This window comes from Bufo bufo, chromosome 1 (genome assembly GCF_905171765.1).
Source record: "Bufo bufo chromosome 1, aBufBuf1.1, whole genome shotgun sequence".
In the NCBI taxonomy this organism is placed as follows: Eukaryota; Metazoa; Chordata; class Amphibia; order Anura; family Bufonidae; genus Bufo; species Bufo bufo.
In genome coordinates, this window is record NC_053389.1 from 244644029 (window position 1) to 244665593 (window position 21565).

Genomic DNA, 21565 nt, shown 5'->3' on the forward strand with positions numbered 1-21565 from the left:
GATACTCGGCGACATGCTGCCGAGATCTCGCACTCACTGGGATAGTGACAGCACATCCCAGCAAGCGCGTCATAGAAGCGACGGGAGATCCGACTTGGATTCCCGCCAATTCTACACGTGTGCGGCGTTTGTTATGAATCCTGAGGGGGAAGTCCCCGCCGGATTTTAAATAAAAATCCGGCCTGGGTCCCGCCCTCAGGAGCATACCGGGCCCTTAGGTCTGTTATGGGTTGTAAGGAGAGCCCCCCCTACGCCGAAAAAAACGGCGTAGGGGGTCCCCCTACAATCCATACCAGACCCGTATCCAAAGCACGCTACCCGGCCAGCCAGGAAGGGAGTGGGGACGAGCGAGCGCCCCCCCCCCCCTCCTGAGCCGTACCAGGCTGCATGCCCTCAACATGGGGGGTTGGGTGCTCTGGGGCAGGGGGCGCACTGCGGCCCCCCCACCTCAGAGCACCCTGTCCCCATGTTGATGAGGACAGGGCCCCTTCCCGACAACCCTGGCCGTTGGTTGTCGGGGTATGCGGGCGGGAGGCTTATCGGAATCTGGGAGCCCCCTTTAATAAGGGGGCCCCCAGATACCGGCCCCCCACCCTAAGTGAATGAGTATGGGGTACATCGTACCCCTACCCATTCACCTGCAAGAAAAGTGGTAAAAACACAAATAAACCACACAGTGTATTAAAATATTTTATTTTTCTGCTCCGGAGGCCGCCCCCTGTCTTCTTTATTAGCTCTTTTACCAGGGGGGGCTCTTCTTCTTCCGATATCCCGACGGGTCTTCTCCGCTATCCGGGGGGGTCTTCTCAACTCTCCGGGGTTCTCCTTCTGTCTTCTCCTTCTGTCTTGTTGTCTCCTTCTGTCTTCTGTCTCCGGGGTTCTCCTTCTGTCTTCTCCGCTATCCGGGGGGGTCTTCTCAACTCTCCGGGGTTCTCCTTCTGTCTTCTCCTTCTGTCTTGTTGTCTCCTTCTGTCTTCTCCTTCTGTCTGAGACAGAAGACAGAAGGAGACAACAAGACAGAAGGAGAAGACAGAAGGAGAACCCCGGAGAGTTGAGAAGACCCCCCCGGATAGCGGAGAAGACAGAAGGAGAACCCCGGAGACAGAAGACAGAAGGAGACAACAAGACAGAAGGAGAAGACAGAAGGAGAACCCCGGAGAGTTGAGAAGACCCCCCCGGATAGCGGAGAAGACCCGTCGGGATATCGGAAGAAGAAGAGCCCCCCCTGGTAAAAGAGCTAATAAAGAAGACAGGGGGCGGCCTCCGGAGCAGAAAAATAAAATATTTTAATACACTGTGTGGTTTATTTGTGTTTTTACCACTTTTCTTGCAGGTGAATGGGTAGGGGTACGATGTACCCCATACTCATTCACTTAGGGTGGGGGGCCGGTATCTGGGGGCCCCCTTATTAAAGGGGGCTCCCAGATTCCGATAAGCCTCCCGCCCGCATACCCCGACAACCAACGGCCAGGGTTGTCGGGAAGGGGCCCTGTCCTCATCAACATGGGGACAGGGTGCTCTGAGGTGGGGGGGCCGCAGTGCGCCCCCTGCCCCAGAGCACCCAACCCCCCATGTTGAGGGCATGCAGCCTGGTACGGCTCAGGAGGGGGGGGGGGGGGGGCGCTCGCTCGTCCCCACTCCCTTCCTGGCTGGCCGGGTAGCGTGCTTTGGATACGGGTCTGGTATGGATTGTAGGGGGACCCCCTACGCCGGTTTTTTCGGCGTAGGGGGGCTCTCCTTACAACCCATAACAGACCTAAGGGCCCGGTATGCTCCTGAGGGCGGGACCCAGGCCGGATTTTTATTTAAAATCCGGCGGGGACTTCCCCCTCAGGAGTCATAACAAACGCCGCACACGTGTAGAATTGGCGGGAATCCAAGTCGGATCTCCCGTCGCTTCTATGACGGCTCTGTCTCCATCGCGGCAAGCCAGCTCGGCGCTGGCTCCCGCGATGGGGCTCGTATGTGCTCAATCTCGCCGAGAAATACAGCGAGATTGACACAAAATCGGGTTCACCTACTGTATATGCAGAGATACACATACCCACAACACATACATACACACTGCTCACATACATATATGCTGAGATATACATATACACAACACATACATATACACTGCACACATACATATATGCAGAGATATACATACCCACAACACATACATACACACTGCTCACATACATATATGCTGAGATATACATATACACAACACATACATATACACTGCACACATACATATATGCAGAGATATACATACACACAACACATACATACACACTGCTCACATACATATATGCTGAGATATACATATACACAACACATACATATACACTGCACACATACATATATGCAGAGATATACATACACACAACACATACATACACACTGCACACATACATATATGCAGAGATATACATACACACAACACATACATAGACACTGCTCACATACATATATGCAGAGATACACATACACACAACACATACATACACACTGCTCACATACATGTATGCAGAGATACACATGCACACAATACATACATATACACTGCTCACATACATATATGCAGAGATACACATACATACACACTGCTCACATACATGTATGCAGAGATACACATACCCACAACACATACATACACACTGCTCACATACATATATGCTGAGATATACATATACACAACACATACATATACACTGCACACATACATATATGCAGAGATATACATACACACAACACATACATACACACTGCACACATACATATATGCAGAGATATACATACACACAACACATACATAGACACTGCTCACATACATATATGCAGAGATACACATACACACAACACATACATACACACTGCTCACATACATGTATGCAGAGATACACATGCACACAATACATACATACACACTGATCACGTACATATATGCAGAGATATACACATACACACAACATACACGTACAAAACACTGTACACATACATAGCGCCAACATATTCCATATCGCTTTACGGTCAGGAAGTATGATCTATGAGGAGATGCGCTGAGTGGCCAGCTGCTTGGCCATTTCTCTAACTCCTCCTCCCAAGGCTGGCAATTGCTGTGGGTTATTCCCATCTTGGCCATGAAAGACTGAGATGGTATAAGCCCTTGAAGTCACACTTTCAGACTAAAAGCTGGGCAGATATGTATTTGCTCCAACTGACTTCATAGAGATCTGTATAAAAACAGTATGTCTGTACTGGGCTCCCCCTAGTGGTGGCTGCAGGCATCCAGAATATCATTGACTTTGATGGCACTATGATGTTTATTGAGGACACTGCTAACTGTATTGTTTATAGGGCATTCTGCTGGCATTGTTTATACAGTATGAACTTGTGATGGTGTTGTTGTTTGAGAGGGGTTCTCTGCGATAACATTTATGGAGGGGACTGTTTATGAGGGCAACTCAACGGAATTGTTTGTGAGTATACTCTGGTTTATGAAGGGACACTCTGCTATATACTTATGGAGTCATGCTTTATTGAGGTACTTTACTAGCACTGATTTTGGGGTGGCACTGTGCTCTTACTAGTTATGTGATGGCACTCTGATGTCTTTATTGTATATGGGGAAATTCCATTGTCATTGTTGTATGAAGAACTTTGAAAACGCTGTTTGATGGGTACTCAGTGTATGCTATTTAATGAAATTGACTTTAGTGGCAGCGTTCATAGGGTACTGCTGGTACTGTTTTTAGGGGATATTCTGCTGTCACTGTTTATGGGGGTACTTTGCTAGTCTTCAAACTGCAATTAGGAGAAACTGTCTGGATATCTATCAAGGACAGCTCCAGAACAAGATCCTTCTCATTTTTCAAAGTTCTCAGCACTCTTTTTTGGGGGCACTCTACTAGCACTGTTTATGGCGTGGCACTCTGATCCCACTGATTGTTGTGGTACTCTAATGCCACTGTTATTAGAGACAGTTAACCATTGTTTTGGGGATGTAGGCTTTCCACAAAATGTTCAAGTTGTGTCTCAAGTCTCCCTGATGTTGAGTCATGAAAGTAGGCCTAAAGGCCTGTATGTCCATCTCTTCACCCACAGCCCCTCTCTGTGAGGGTGATGTTGATCTGTTTTCTCTGGTACATTGGTACTTATGCTTCAGCACCCCCTCCTCATCCTCCAGGGACGGGGGAGGGAGTTGTACCACATTAGAGTGTCACTTCTCAGTCGTTGCTGACTTTCAGCTTGCTGCTGGCTGGGGACTAAATAGACAAATTGTTTGAGCTTTCATCTCCTGCCTGTCGTCTCCTTGTAAGATGCCATTTTATTAGGTTTGACAGCCGACGTGTGCGTGTGTTTGGAGCGGGGGTGTCATAAATAATCGGGGTGACCTATCTTCTCAAGGCATGCTAATAAACTGGAGCAAATTGGGATCTTATCTGGTGCGTGGACTGATTAGGTGTGACAGGCAGCTTAAAAGCATTCACAAATCAGGGAAAATTGGGGAGAATTTCACGATGTGTGATCAGGACAAATATGATTTTCCCAGACTTGACAGCTTCTAGTGTTTGTTCTGGAGTCATTTCTCGCTGCTATAATTTTCTGCCCAATGGAGCTGCGGAATACCAGCCCCGTATACTTGCATCTCCCCCCCCCCCCACCCTGAATAACTGTGTAACTACTGCCCACTCTCATGTATAGTCAAGACATGCCCCAACCAAAATAATGCATATCGATGGCAGCTCTACTGTACCCTCCTCCACATACAGTAGGGGGAGCATATTCCATACTATAATTATGTCAACAGCCTGTCTATGTACAGCGCCCCCTTTTGAGCAATAATGAAGTTAGTGTTGATTCACAACCCAATGCCCTTTACTACCCTGCCATATGCCACCCCCACCTTTGGACCATCCACTGTATAGTAAATGGTGGCTGGACCTCCAGACTGGTGCTTATTCTATAAGAAGACCATTTGGCAAGGTCATAGCATTGGATATGGAAGTTATGATCGCAACTGGCAGTAAGCGTGCTCCTCTGAGCTCAGTTAGTCTCTTAGCCCATGCTTATGGGGTTGTCTAGCCTTTACTAAGTGATGGCCTATCCACTAGCTAAATGGCACCCCAGCCAATCAGCTGTTTGAGTGTACAGCAGAAGGTTTGCACCAGACATGCCCAGTACTGTCAACCTTCTAGTGGACGGAGCTCATTACTACAGCGTTCCTTGCATTGACTTCAATGGGACCAGTGCTGTAGTAACAAGCTCCCTCCACCAGAAGGTTGACGGACCTAGTCCTGGCGACAAAATACTTGCAATCCCCTGAACACATTTAAGGAGAGGTTATGACTATTCACGTTATCTGCGGTTATGGGTCTCCTTTAAGAAAAAGATTAAAAAAACTAATCTTTTTCTCTGCTCCCAACTTTGAAAACATGTGATGTGAATGAGACTTAAGAAGCCTTATTTAAAAGTCTATAGGGGAAGCCAGACACCCATGAGCACACGCGCCAGTACAATACTCTGGAGCAGAATGCGGCAGAATGCGGCAGTATGCCCCGCGCGCAGCGGAGAGATTACATAATGCAGGCAATTATACTTGGAATATATTATTCGTCCCACTTATATTATTTTTTAGAAAGTCTTGCAGCTTGAAGTGCTGGTACTTAATGTTAATTTGTGTGGAAAGCGCCAAGGATGGTTCTTCTTTGTCTGGAAGTTACTAAAAAGCGATTCAAAGTGGGAGTTTTTATCTTGTGATAATGTATATATTATTATTCTCCAGCACTGAGTAGTTATCGTCTACCCTGACAAACAAAGTCAGAAAAAGTTTTTCATATTTTTGAATATAGTGATAGGAACCATGCTGGTATAACCTTAGTATCTTCTGTATATAAGTCTATAAGTACAGCTATTATAAGTTATACATCTTCTTGTATATAGTGATATGGACCATGCAGGTATAACCTAGGTATCTTCTGTATATAAGTCTATAAGTACAGCTGTTATAAGTTATACATCCTATTATATACAGTATAGTGATATGGACCATGCTGGTATACCCTGGACATCTGTATATAATTATATGTGTACATTTGGTATAAGTTATACATCTTCTTGTAATAGTGATATAGAGCATGCTGATATAACCTGGGCATCTTCTGTATATAATTATATATGTACAGCTGGTATAACTTATATATCTTCTTGTATATAGTGATATGGAGCATGCTGGTATAACCTGGGCATCTTCTGTATATAATTATATATGTACATCTGGTATAAGTTTTACATCTTCTTGTATATAGTGATATGGAGCATGCTGGTATAACCTGGGCATCTTCTGTATATAAATATATATGTACAGCTGGTATGTTATACATCTTCTTGTATATATTGATATGGACCATGCTGGTATAACCTGGATATCTTCTGTATATAATTATATATGTACAGCTGGTATAAGTTATACATCTTCTTGTATATAGTGATATAGTGGACCACGCTGATGATATAACCTGGGTATCTTCTGTATATAATTATATATGTACAGCTGGTATAAGTTATACATCTTCTTGTATATAGTGATATGGAGCATGCTGGTATAAACTGGGCATCTTCTGTATATAAATATATATGTACAGCTGGTATAAGTTATACATCTTCTTGTATATAGTGATAAGGACCATGCTGGTAGAACCTGGATATCTTCTGTATATAATTATATATGTACAGCTGGTATAAGTTATACATCTTCTAGTATATAGTGATATAGACCATGCTGGTATAACCTGGGTATCTTCTGTATATAGTTATATATGTACAGCTGGTATAAGTTATACATCTTCTTGTATATAGTGATATGGACCTTGCTGACATAACCTGGGCATCTTATGTATATAATTATATATGTACAGCTGGTATAAGTTATACATCTTCTTGTATATAGTGATATAGAGCATGCTGGTATAACCGGGGTATCTTCTGTATATAATTTTATGTGCACAGCTGGTATGTAATACATCTTCTTGTATATAGTGATAAGGACCATGCTGGTGTAACCTGGGCATCTCCTGTATATAATTATATATCTATACATCTGGTATAAGTTATATATATCTTCTTGTATATAGTATATGGACGATGCTGGTATGACATGGACATATAACAATATGCACAGTCACATCTAGGTTTATACAGGTCCACTAGAGTTTATGACTAGTTGTATGCATCCATGTGCAGTTAGTTCCCCCTATTGATGGTGGTATACAGCTGGCTCACTTTATACAGTAGATACATTATACAATTGATCAGCGCTGAATATCGAACTTTAAAATTTAGTTGTGTTTCTCCCTAGAATTTTCTCAGACTAAATCTCTTTTTTCTTATATAGGATTTTATCATGCTGTTGGAACAAGTGGCAATGCTCCCGGCATAGGAACCACAGAGACCTTTGGGATATCCCAATTCTGAGAGAATGCTGGGATTCTGCAGGGGGAGAAGGAAGTTCCTGGCAGCGTCTCTCACTCTCCTTTTTGTTCCAGCAGTCACCTGGATCTATCTGTTCACTGGACGTTTTGACGGTATGTAATGTATTGTAATATGATCTGATCGATGTGGAAAATGTCTTATATTTGAACAACCCCTTTATTAGGTTCTGAGGATTCCAGCATTGTCCCCTTTCCACTTTTGATAACAACTGAAACATAGCTTTTTGGGTGGTGGACTGAGCCCTCTCATTAAAAACAATAGAGCTGCTAGGGACAAATTAAATGATAGTGCCATTAGTAATTACACCAAACAGTGCCAACTAACAACAACATAGAATCCCCATGTTGCCATTACACTCTGTACATAATGCTATTATTACCGTACGAGGCACACATAATGCTGCCATACAGGTGCCATATAGTATTTACATGATAGTATTCTAAAAAGTACATCTAAGGCTACTTTCACACTCGCGTTTGGTGCGGATCCATCATGGATCTGCACAGACAGATCCGTTCAGATAATACAAACGTCTGCATCCATTAGGAACTGATCCGTTTGTATTATCTTTAACATAGCCACAACGGATCCGTCTTGAACGCCATTGAAAGTCAATGGAGGACGGATCCGTTTTCTATTGTGTCATCCGTTTGGCTCCGCATCGTCAGACGGACACCAAAAAGCTGTAAGCAGCGTTTTGGTGTCCGCCTCCATAGCGGAATAAAGACTGAACTGATGCAAACTGATGCATTCTGAGCGGATCCTTTTCCATTCCGAATGCATTAAGGGCAAAACTGATCCGTTTTGGACCGCTTGTTAGAGCCCTGAACAGATCTCACAAACGGAAAACCAAAACGCCAGTGTGAAAGTAGCCTAATATTGAATGTACAATAGTGCCATTCAGTGACCATGTACCAGTGTATTAGAGTGTCCACATAATAGTGCTATACAGTGCCTACTTAGTAGTTCCATAAAACACAAGCATAACCCTCCCATGCAAAGCACATATAACACTGCCATATGGCATGCAAATAATACTGCAACTAGTGCATTAAGGTGCCCATATGCCTTCAAGTATGTATGTGTTTTCATCAGAGATAGAGGAGAAAGCCGCTGCCCGATCAGAGATGTGATGGTGGAGATGGAGTGGATTGACCTTTTTTTCCATGTCTCATAATATTATTTATCATACGGCAGTGTACCAGGCAGGCCTTTATGGTTCATGATACAGGGGCATCAAGAAAATACAGGACCAGAAGAGGGCCCTAGTGTGTTCTAATGTACACGGCCCTTATGCAGACCTGTGTGTCTTCATTGCTTCCACAGTAGTCTGATCCTACGTACAGTAGGTGCCATCTTCTCCCTAATCTATTGTCTGTATATTATGAAGAGTAGGAATAAATGGAGTAACCATGAAGACACATAGGTCTCCTGAGAGCTGCATACACAAAATGGTAGATTTTTTTTCCAGACTTTTAATTATTATTTTTTCAATTTTGGAAAAAAAATACTGTAAATGGTTGCGAAATTGAACACAGGCATTAAATGAAGATGTCGCATCTCCTTCCGACATAGAGTAACAGTGCCTTTCATTCAGAAGTTCAGTTCCAGCCAATAACAGCTGACAGGCATCAGTCATTTTGTAAAAAATTGGTGTCTGCATGTTTCCGGGTGCAGAAATTGAGTCTATTTTGATCTTTTTATCAGAAGCTCACAGATTGCTTCCCGTTTGTTTCATCTATCTTCTTACCAGGGGTTCGATCATAGTCATCGCACGTTTCGACTTCTAGAACGTGCAGTGGAACCAAATCTAAAATAAAAAAGTTAGATAAAATAGAAGATGTCTTGTTTCTAAAAGTGCTGTCTGCTTTATGAATCAGGATAGGAGACGAAAGGGTAATTAGGGTCAGAGCCGGGCACAGAGGAGCCTGTCCTTATCTCTTTCTGACTTCTGTTGATATTCTGCCGCTGATTTCTTTAATTCGCCTTTTTGTGAAAATATAAGGCGGGGAAGGAGGGAAGGGGGTTCTTACATACTATCTGTAATGTTGGCATAGAATCTGTTTCTCCAAGAGTAGAAGATAAAAAACAGGCAGCACTCACCACTGAAGTTTTCTTGCTTCAATCTTTATTCAATAGCTCAATACATGATGTACACACGGCTGGGTGCAGTATGCCTTACTTCCACGTGCACCCGCTGCTGCACGTTGAAGTAAGGCATACCGCACCCAGCCGTGTGTACATCATGTATTGAGCTATTGATTAAAGATTGAAGCAAGAAAACTTCAGTGGTGAGTGCTGCCTGTTTTTTATCTTCTACTCTTGGAGGTGCATTTGCTGACTATGAGGATTGTGCACCGCCGATACTGAAGGAGTATAATTGGACTGTTTAGCGAGTACTCCAGATTCATTAAAGTTTCTTTCAGCTGTGCCACCAGCTCTTCTATGTATCACAAAAATAGAATCTGTTTCTCCCTAGAGTCCTGGAGTTGTCGTCATCTACAGTAATAGCCGGACTGGGGGGTGGTAGCCTTTAGGGGGTTGGTTTAAGGGAGATCCCAAGGGTGGTGATTGGCTAGTTCAATCTAAGGGGCGGGAACTCAGGGGTTAAGTAGCTGAGGTTTGGGGAAGAAAGAGGTCATTTTGTTTGAAACTTGAGCTGTTAACAGCGTGACCAAGGACTTACAGTGATGGAGCTGGACGCAATGCTAGCAGAGTTGAGGGTGGCAGCAGCAGTACGTGGAACCAGCTGGCTACAGGAGCAGGTCCAGCAGCTGCTGAGAGGGGCGGCTGAGGCACCTACTGCCAGCGTGCCTCAGCCCAGAGTTGTTCTCCCCTCGGGCGCAGCACCGCAGATGGAGCCCTTCCCAGGACCCTTCATGTCTGTAGGCGGCGGGTGCAGCTTCTGGCCGCGTCCCCAGGCGTGGAAGGAATCCAGCCAGTAGGCGTAGCCCACGAGCAGGCCATGGTAGGCCTTCCCAGCATGTGATAAGCGCCACCAGGGGATCAGGAACAGGAACGGCGGTCCCCTTCCAGGATCAGGGTGAGGAAGGGGCCCCTCAGTATGATCAGAGTGATAGAGCGAACGGGTCTGCTGCAGGCCATGTGGCAGTAGGCCCTCAGCTTTAGTACAGCAGGAGGTGAGAGGCTCCGCTTCCCCCAAGGCAGTGAGTGAAGACCCAGGTTTCCATGTCCCTGGTTTCAGCCCAGCCAGGGGACATCCACTGGAGTTCACTTCGCCTGGATCAGCGCAGAGGACCGGACATCAGGAGGCAGGATCTACGGCTGATGGGGTCACAGCACCCAGGCAGCCAGGTGAGATGCTATGGGGACCTTTAGTTCAGTTGTTGGCTAGTTCGACTAGTGGGGGGGTTGGGGGGCCCCAGACTGAGTTGGGTAGGAGGTTAGGGCAGTTGTTGGGGGTTTAGCGGGGTTATTGGCAAATTGGAACATGAGGGGGCGTCCCCGTTACCATCGTGGGGAGTGGGGGGAGGCACTAGTGGGTCTGAGGGTTCAGGGGCGGCCATTTTAGGTTTACGGGGGAGCACGGCGTTGGTGCAAGTGCAGGCGGGTGGTTCTGGGAGGAGGAGGTGATACGGGTGGACGATAAAGCGAAGGGAGAAGTCTACGTTTGTTTTGAAGGTCCATTGGGGGCGCATTTGAGACAGGAGGTTAGGGAGCAAATTTGGAGAGGGGAGTATGTGGATATATTTTCACTTCTCCCCTTGGAAAAGTTCAACTTACATAGAGCAAGGAAGGATGAGGGTAGGAAGGAGGATGAGGAAAAGTGTAGGCACTGATTAATACCGCGTACTTTCCCGAATTGGTTACAGGCGTTCATGATATTAGCAAGCGTGATAGAGGTGAAAGCCCCGGGGTGCTGCTCGGCTCTTTTTTGTTATTTAGACACCATTGGGAAGCTTACCGGGTGTATGGGGGACTGGCTTGGCTGTGTTACGATGAGCAGTTTAGACAGTGGAAGGCGGTGCGTCCGAATATTAAATGGGATCACAAAGACATCGCTTTGTGGTTGAAAATGACGGCGCCGGTTAGGTCGGGTTAGTCCTTTCGGGGGGAATCAGGAGGTGGGGACAATCTGGCTTTGCGGCAGCATCTGCGAAGAGATTGTGCTTCTTATTTAATGAAGGGGGATGTAAATTTGGAGCTAAGTGCTAGTTCAAGCACGAGTGCTCCACTTGTGGTGGGTCCCATGGAGCTACACGGTGCTTCAGGGGAGACAGGCAGAGAGGGGACGAGGGTACTAGCAAAGGGGAAGACGCCGGTTCATCTGAAAAAAATGAAACCGTTCCTCGATAGATACCCGGATGAGAAGGGCGCAAATTTGTGGCGGGAGGGCTTTTCGTTGGGGTTTCAAATTCCGTTTGTTCCGTCTGGTGCGGTGTTAGTTAAATAAAATTTGCTGTCAGCAAGGGAACATCCAGGCGTAGTTGTGGAAAAATTGGAAAAGGAGGTTAGGTTAGGTAGGATGGCTGGCCCGTTTTTGGAACCGCATCTGGTGAATTTGCATTTGTCGCCATTGGGGGTGGTCCCAAAAAAGGAGGTGAATAAGTTCCGCCTCATTCATCATCTATCCTTTCCGAAGGGATCATTGGTCAACGATGGTATTGATCCGGCTTTATGTTCGGTGGTCTATACCTCATTTGACGCGGCAGTGCAGTGGGTTAAGACGTTTGGTGAAGGGGCGTTAATGGCAAAGACGGATATTGAGGCAGCGTTCAGGTTATTGCCAGTGCATCCGGATAGTCTGCTTTTGTTGGGGTGTTTTTGGGCCGGGTTTTTTTTTTCGTGGATCGTTGTTTGCCGATGGGTTGTTCATTGTCATTCGCGTATTTTGAGACGTTCAGCTCATTTTTGGAATGTGCGATAGTGGACGCGTCTGGATGTGAATCTATCATTCACTATTTGGATGATTTCCTATGTATTGGCACCCTGGATTCGCGCGTGTGTTCTTTTGCACACGCTGGGAGTGCTGTTTGATTCATTTGGAGTTCTCCTGGCGGCCGAAAAGACGGTGGGGCCAACAACGGAATTGAGCTTTTTAGGAATAGTGATTGACTCGGTGCGGATGAAATGTAGGTTACCCTTGGATAAGCTGGAGGATTTAAAAGGGGAAGTTGCAAGGGTGCGGCGGTTGCAGAAGATACAGTTGCGGGAGCTTATGCCCATGGAAATGATTTTTAGCAGGAGGTTGGCGGGGGTAGCGGCACCACACCATTACATTTGGTTAGGTCGGGAATTAAGGGCAGATTTACAAGTTTGGGGTTCATTTTTGGAGTGTTATAATGGTCGTTCACTGTTTATGGGGGAGGTGGTAGATTCGTTCGATTTTGAGCTTTTTTCTGATGCGGCGGGGGAATGTGGCTTTGGAGTTTACTGTGGGGGTCAATGGTGTGTGGGTGGTTGACATGAGAGTTGGGTAAGGAAGGGCTGGGTGAGGAATTTGGCCTTACTGGAACTTTTCCCTATTGTAGTAGCGGTAATGTTGTGAGGGGAGAATTTCTGAAACAGGAAGGTTCATTTCCACTGTGACAATTTGGGAGTGGTTCAGGCGATTATCGGGTTGTCTGCCTCGTCACCGTTAGTGATACGTCTATTACAGAGGCTGGTATTGGAGTGCCTGTCACTCTACGCGTGGGTGGTAACTGTGCATGTACCCGGGGTCGACAACTGTATTCCTGATGCTCTCTCTCGTTCACAGTGGGAATGTTGCCGGCAGCTGGCTCCAGAGGCAGAGGAGGGCGGGCGGGACTGCCCGAGCTGCCTATGGGAATTTCTGGAGGCACCGTAGTGGGGCTCATCCGGTCATTTCTGGCGCCCGGTACGTGGGAGACATACTTAAAAGCCTGGCAGTGTTGGGAACAGTGGAGGGCTAGATTGGGGGTGGAGAACGATGATTTGTAGATACCGATGTTGTTGTTCATACTGTAGGTCATTGTAGGGAGGAGGGTTGGTCTGTTTCATAAATGAATAGTTGTATTTCGGGGTTAGCTTTTAGGCTGAGAAAATTACTGGATGTCAGAAAGTCTTTTGTAGTTGTAAGGGCGTTGAAAGGTTGGCGTCGGTCGCGTGCGGGGGAGGATGATCGAAGGCCGGTGTCATTTGCCTTGCTTCTGAGGTTGAGGGAACAGCTTGGCAGGGTTTGTACTTCTGTGTGGGAGTTACGGCTGTTTGTTTCATCTAGCGTTTGGACTGGCGTTTTTTGGGGCGTTGCATTGCGGTAACTGGTATGTCCAACGGTTAGTAGAAGGGGAGGGTTGTTTGGGGATGATGTGGACCTTTTTCCAGATAGAGTGGAGTTTCTCATTAGGAGATCGAAAACAAATGTGGAAAGCAGAGGGCGCAGGTTAGTCCTGTTTGCGGTCCCGGGCTGTTCGATGTGTCCGGTTCATTGTCTGCGGGAGTATGGAGCGGAGGTATGTGGGTAAGTTTCTCCTTTGTTGGTACATGCGGATGGATCATTCCATTCCCGTTTTCAGTTTACAGCGGTTTTCAAGAGGTGTTTGGTCCAGTTGGGCATAGGGCTAGTAGGTTGCTCTAGTCATTCCTTCAGAATTGGGGCTGCGATGGAGGCGGCTTGATGGGGGTTGGGAGAGGAGGGATAAAAAGAATCGGGAGGTGGGAATCTTTTCGGTTTCGGTCATATATCAGTCCGGAGCAGTTGTGACAAAAATAATAAATAAATTATATAGTCCCTTTTATGTGGGATGCTTCTTGGTGTTTTTGTTTATCTCGTTGCATGTTCAGATTCAGTGTTAGTTTGGATATTAGGACATTCGTATGTCTTCTGGGGAGCCATTCGGGCAGCGGTTCGGCCGGATGGTCAGCAGTTGGGGTTTGCTTGTTCTGTAGCAGTGGTAAGATGGCTGGGTCGTAGGGGAATGGTGTGGGGCGGGGTTTTGCCTGAGGTCCACATGTTCATCAGACAGGACAGGGCTCCGGATGTGTTGGTTCTGCACATAGGTGGCAACGATTTGGGGGCGCGGCCTTTTAGGGAACTGGTGTGGGATATAAAATTTGACCTCCTTAGGTTGTGAGAGCTGTTCCTGAGGCTTGTTACTGTGTGGTCCGATATAGTTCCGCGAAAGGTGTGGAGGGGCACGCGCTCGATGGAAGGAGTCAACAAGGCTCGGGTGAAGGATAATTGGGCACATTATGGCAAGGAATGGGGCAGTGGCGGTAAGGCACATGGAACTGGAGAAAGGTGTTGGGGTTTTTTGGCAGGCTGATAGCGTTCACCTGAACTCTGTAGGGCTGGATATGTGGTGTCTGGCCTTACAGGAGGGCATCGAGACTGCTGTGTGGGTGTGGAGGGATGCGCAAGCTTAAGGGGTCAAGCCTGTGCGTTGGTGGTGGTGGGAGGTCCTTGAAGTTGGAGAGATTCTCAGGTGAGGAGGATGGGAGGACTCCCTGGTTGGGGCTGGACTCCCATGGTTGGTGGTCGGTTGTGGTGGAATTTTAGGAGGCCTTCAGTGGAGCATCCAAGCTGGTGCTTAACGGCTGGAGGCAAGGCGGCTCAACCTGGCAGGGGCTTCAAGGACACCCATCCCCCCCCCTGTTTGGATTCAGGAATATATGTTATACATATGTTATGGTTATTTATATGTATTTTATGTTAATAAAATGGCTGCTGTGGCCGATATAATCCAACATGGTGTTCGTGTCTTATTGGGGTTGGTCAAGTCCGGGTTATGGGGGGCTTGGGGGAGGCATGGGCTATTTAAGTAGTTAAAGGGGTCGAGCGGAAAATAACCAATGCCTCCGTCATGGTTAGTGGTTATAAAATTCTATTCAGCCATTTCTGGGACAGCTGAGTGACAACCAATATGGCCACCATACTTGGGAATGATGATTGGTAAACCACTGTGAGAGGATTGTCTAAACTGGTCCACCCACTTAGAAACAGTAGTTCATATTGGGCAACAGTTACTATGAGAGTCCACGTAGTCATATCGACTAAGGGTGGAGTCCCAAATGGTGGAGGAGTTCTAATGGCCAAAAACCATCCTGGATCAACATGTATAATGGATACCAATAATTACACCTTCATCACTGTAGACATTCAGAGAAACTGGGTATAACCACAAAGCCTCCTTGGATTCCCAGCGATGTACTCCATGTACTATATGTCCTATGAGCTATGTCCACCCAACTTATGTAGACTAGACCTACAGTGATAATCACTGAACGCTAAACCATGTTATGCAAAATTGTCCAATTGTCAAAGGCAGTATGATATGGTGTGGAGGAGGGCAATTTGTTAAGGTAAACTTCCTTAGTTGGAAACTCCCCTTAAAAATGTCCTCCCAGCTATGTTCTCCTAGCTTATAGTATGTACACTAGACCTCCAGGAATACTAACTGACCGATAAATCACCTTATGTGAAAATTTGCAATGTAATACATGTGGTAAATTGTTAAAAACAGTATAAGGGTGAGTTCGCATCACATTTTATGCCTCTGTTTGACGTTTAAAAAAAAACACACAGCACACCATGTTCTTGGATCCTGTAGAGACTGGTAAAAAACGTATATGTTTTTTTTTTTACAATGGTGAAAAAATTTATACTTTTTTTTTACAATGGAACCTTATGGTGAACGAATGCCACTGTATGGCATCAGTCTGAGATATCCGTTTAACGTATACTGTTTTTGTATACGTTAAACAGATGGAAAAAACATGATATGAACCCACCCTTAGGCTCCATTCAGACATCCGCAACGTGTTTTGCAGATCCACGGAGCCGCGGATCCGCAAAACATGGAAATTTTGCGGACCGCACATTGCCGGCACTAATAGAATATGCCTGTTCTTGTCCGCAAATGTTATATTTTTTTGCGGAACGGAAGTGCGGACCCGAAAGTGCGGATCCGCAATTCCGTGTCCGGGCAGCACATCCGGGTTAGCTGTAACTAACACTTCCAATCTCATCTCATTGATTGGACTCCAGTTGGCTGACAGCTCACTCCAATTAGCTCTTGGAGATGTCATTAGTCTAGGGGTTCACATACTTTTTCCACCTGCACTGTGAATGATTACATGGTGTGTTCAATAAAAACATGGTAACATTTAATTCTTCGTGTGTTATTAGTTTAAGCAGACTGTGATTGTCTATTGTTGTGATTTAGATGAAGATCAGATCACATTTTATGACCAATTTGTGCAGAAATCCATATCATTCCAAAGGGTTCACATACTTTTTCTTGCAACTGTAGATAGCAAAATTGCCCTCCTCCACCCTATATTAGACTGGGCTCACATCACCTTTTTCCCATCTGTTTAACGTATACAAATAACGGATGCCTCAGACAGATGCCATACAGTGGCATCCATCAACATAGTGTTCCATGGTAAAAAAAAAAAAAGGATACTTTTTTTTACCATTGGTCCACAAATCGCAGAACGCAATTGGGCCATTATCCATGTTTTGTGGATCCGCAATTTGCAGACCACAAAACACTACGGTCGTGTGAATGTAGCCTTAAACTGAATATATATCTTTCGGTGACCCTGCTGCCATTTCTTTTAGATATGAAGTATTGCCAGGTTGAAACTGTCAGATTGGAGAGATGTTCGCAAATTATGGACTTAATGCAGTGTAATAATGTCAGCATTTAATGTGCCATGTCTTGAAGTAAGAAATGGGGTACACCCACTGAGACCCCCTCATTTGCTATAAGAGCAATTTGTTTGTATCCTGCTGTCATTACAAGCATGGAGACTAAAACATTCAATTATGCCTGTACATAGATGTAAGACCTAATGGATACAAGCCCCATAATCTTATGAAATGTAGCAGAGAAACTCGGATGAGAAAATGGCTGTTTAAACCATTAGGGTGTAGGCGATTTTTACGACTGTGTATACTTCGTAATGGTTCTTTAAATGCATAAGTCTAATATGATAAATCCAGTAAAGCACATCGTTAATTTGAGGAACACAGTCTCTAAACGAGGTTTGTTTATTTCTGGCGCGATCACCATAAAGTCGTCCTTGGCGTAGGGAGCGATAGCATGACATACCAGTTTAGAATTTAATGGGGTGTAGAATCAATCTACTCGCTGCCCGCTGTAATTATTGTAGATCTGAGGTGGGTCAAAGGCAGCAGATGACTTTGTTCTCTACTTTCCTAAAACACTTCAATGATGTTTACTGATATCTCAACCTTTCAGAGGGAAAATCCACGGTTGTACACTTCAAGAGTGAGAAGCTTAAAGTTTACAAGGGTTGTCTAATATAGACTCCCTCTATCCATAAACCCTAGTAGAGCAAATGAGGGTGGTCAGTCAGGACCAGGCTCATATTGGCACACAGGTGTACAGGTGAATCCCCCGGTGGGCCCCTAGTACCCCAGCCCATGCACAAATGGCATATAACACAGTAGACTTACTGCACTACATATATATCCAATGAACAGCACCTCAACCAGCCTATGTTCATATAAAAAAATGTATAGATTATTAACCCCTTGAGGACCTACGCCATACATGTACGGCAGATGTCCGGTCTCTTAACATGGCGCCTGCTTGCACGTGCGGCGGACATCATAGCCACCGGGTTTCTGCTATTTTAAATAGCAGAGACCCACGGCACATGTATGCGCTCTGGTAACAGCCTTTCCCGGCTAAGATCGGGGAACATGTTACATTGATCTAATAGACAGAAGCCTCAAGCAGGCTTCAGTCTATTAGAGGAATATACCAATACAGGCCACTAGGTGGCAGCACTGTATTGTTATATTGAAAATTAAGTGTTCAATGATGGCTATATAGCCATCAATGAACACAATGGGCAATCTAATGATTGCCAATTATAGTCACCCAGGATGACTTAAAAAAAGTTTAAAAAAAAGTTTTTACAAATATAAAAAAATTCTAAATATAAAAGTTCAAACCACTCCCCTTTCCTTAAGGGTAACCTGTCACCTCCAAAAACCATCTCAAGCCGCCAGCAGTGTCTGAGAGTAGCCAGCAGCGTGTTTCCGATGATTATTTTTTTCCTGAATGCAGATGAAGCAAAAGCTCAGAAAACGTTCTTTTATCCCCTGCCCGCGTGATTTTCTAGTCATGCTTGAAGTCAAGGTGGCAGCAGCCTCCTTGCTTCAAGTCAAGGTAACCGCTCCCCCTTTCCTGCCCCTTTGCGGGGCAAACAAACGCCTTCACCGACTACCACATATAGCCCGGAACCCATGATGATAAGGGGAAAGTGAGGACTCAAGTCCCAGGGCAAGTTGGACTTTTATTTTGAAGCGGACAGAGAGCAAATGGAAACCGCGAGTGCACGGGGCACTGAATCCCCCAGCTCTTCAATATCCCTGAGGAGCGAGAAATAAACCGGGAGAAAGCCATGAAACATGATACAAGTCCCAATATATTACCTGTAAGGGACAAGAGCCCCCCGGAGAGCTCGCACACCTCTCCCCCGCGAGAAGGAGGAAATCCATGTGTTGGCGGGAAACTCCTGAACACTGAGGCGCCATCTTGGATCGCCATTTTGGATCCCCCTCAACAAGTCCGGCAAAGCAGAGGCAGCGCCTATATGCAGAGGGAGCCGACAGAAGGGTAAGCAACACCCTGAGAGAGGTAACTCAGGATCATATACCAATGCCAGACTGTTTTGCTTCCATTCCAATATCAGATGCTCCAGCTTCCAGTTCTCTATTGAAGGATCTACTACTGGCATTTAGTCGGTCGCTCCAGAACGGTATCACCCAACTAATTTCCCCCTTGCAATCGTCGGTTGCTGATACAGAAAACCGAGTGTCGCACATAGAAAATAAAATGGGAGAGTTTGCAGGCTCTCACAATTATCTTATAGACACACACCATGCTCTAGAGGAAGAAGGAGCTTCACTGAGAGAAAAAGTAATAGAATCTAGGAGACCGCTCTCGCAGGAACAACATAAAGTTTAGGGGTATTCCTGAAGAAATTTCTCAGCAAGAATTGACCCCTTACCTACAAAAATTGCTCCTACAACTAATGCCTGGACGCACACCTTTAGATCTCACCATAGACAGGGTGCACAGAATACCAGAATCTGCTCCCCGCGATGTTCTGGCGAGAGTACATTATTTCCACATTACAGAGGAAGCCATGATAGCAGCCCGCAAGACCAAGGAGTTAACCGCTCCATACCAATCAGTCAAGATCTTTGCAGACCTCTTCGCAACTACCTTGAGACTCAGAAAACAACTTTTGCCAATAACTGCAGCATTAAGGGAGCACAAAATTCAATATAGATGGGGATTCCCTGTGAAAATCATCATCCGTAACAACAACACTTTTGTGATATCTACGGTGAGAGATGGAGTTCAGATTCTTAAAGGATGGGACATTACAGTCAGCCAAGTGGACTCGAATCCATCAGCCCCACCTGCCAAAATGAGATCTGAATGGAAGAGGTCCTCACCTACCTGAAGCTTCAAGAACTTAGTAGCAACCTGGTCACTTTAAGTCATACAGTATATGATTCTGCTGCTATTTTGTGCCACTGTGCACCACTGTGAAAGTTTGCAGTGAGTTTTCCTTTTTTCTTGTTGGTCTGTTAAAATCGCCCTACATGACATGATGTCTACCTGGCAGGAGACACCTGTTAAACTCCACCTGACCGGTAGATGCTGTTACATCATATACCTGATGATCTGTTTCAGTTTCTGTATTTTTTTTTTATAGGACTCAGCTACTCCCTCTCCTCAGGGCACACTCTCTGACTCCTTCAGAAGACCCTCTCGACCTCTCCGGCATGCCCTCATCCTGTTGCTTCATTAAAGTGTTAACTGCACGATACAGCTTTTGGTTTATACAAAATGGTATTTAAGATAACCTATTTCAATGTTAAGGGACTTAATAGTCCTTACAAAGGCTCCTTGATGTGGAAAGAGGCGATGTCCCTGAAATCAGACATAGTCTGTGCTCAGGAAACTCACATAACACTTCAGGATGCACTTAAACTCAAGCACCCCCACTACTCAGAGATATTTCAGGCACATTTTGAAAAGAAGAAAAGAGGAGTCTTGCTAGCCATTAGAAACACTATAGCCTTGTCCCTGATTTCCCTTACCACTGACTCCCAGGGAAGATGCATTATACTTGTAGGTCTCATCAACAACATTAAATATACGCTAGTTACTCTCTATGCCCCCGACCGCAGACAAGTACGCTTCCTGAACAAGGTGTTTTGAAAAGTGAACAAGTCAAACAAGTACATACAATAATTTATGGGGACTTTAATACCATTCCAGATGACACATGGGACACAACATCTACATTTCATTGGCGTACTAACACGCTAGGGACTTTAATACACAAGCAACTAATGTATGACATATGGCGTATACAACATGGATCTGAAAAAGATTACACATTTCACTCACACCCCTTCAATATCTATTCTAGGATAGATTTGCTTTTGGTTGGGAGTTCCCTGCTCCAGAGTGTTTCCTCATCCGCGATAGAGTCAATTACATGGTCAGATCACGCTGCTATCACTAAGACCCTGACAGAGAGGTATTCTTCTCAGAGGGTGTCTCTTTGGAGGGATAATGCCTTTTTGATGGCCCACCCTTCTTATAAAGAGGAGATCAGGACGGCTGTGGCAGAGTTCTTTCAACTGAATGCAGGAACGGTTTCTAAACATACAACCCTTTGGAATGCCCACAAAGCGTCAGTTCGAGGGGTATTTATCAAACTGGGACATCAAGCTAAAAAAGAAAGGTAAAAGCGTTTTACAGACATAAATCAAAAACATCAAACTATTGAAGCTCTCAACAAAAAGATGCCTTCCCCTCAGTTTCTAGAACAGATACATCACCTGAGAATGTCATTAAATGAATGCTTATTATACTCGTATGAAAAACAACTGTGCACCAGAAATGCCCAATACTATTCCCAAAATAATAAATGTGGAAAACTCCTTGCTAAACAATAAAAGCAAAGAACCCAAAAAACTAGAATTCCTTACCTGTTTCACGTTTCAGGCTCCCATAAATTATACGATCCTAAAGATATAGCAAACCGATTCAGAGAGTATTACTCTTCCTTATATAATTTAGAGGCCAACGGGATTGTT

General features: G+C 45.2%; 1 protein-coding gene across 2 annotated transcripts in view; it reads left to right on the plus strand.

Annotated features, from left to right (window-relative positions):
* LARGE1 (LARGE xylosyl- and glucuronyltransferase 1) overlaps positions 1 to 21565 on the plus strand; it is a 581369-nt gene that overhangs the window by 162390 nt on the left and 397414 nt on the right. For both annotated transcript variants that reach the window (XM_040438023.1, XM_040438033.1), the window contains exon 2: positions 7382 to 7571. In XM_040438023.1, the coding sequence (XP_040293957.1) occupies positions 7466 to 7571 (106 nt within the window). In that variant the 5' untranslated portion in view covers positions 7382 to 7465. The remainder of the gene's footprint in view (positions 1 to 7381; positions 7572 to 21565) is intronic.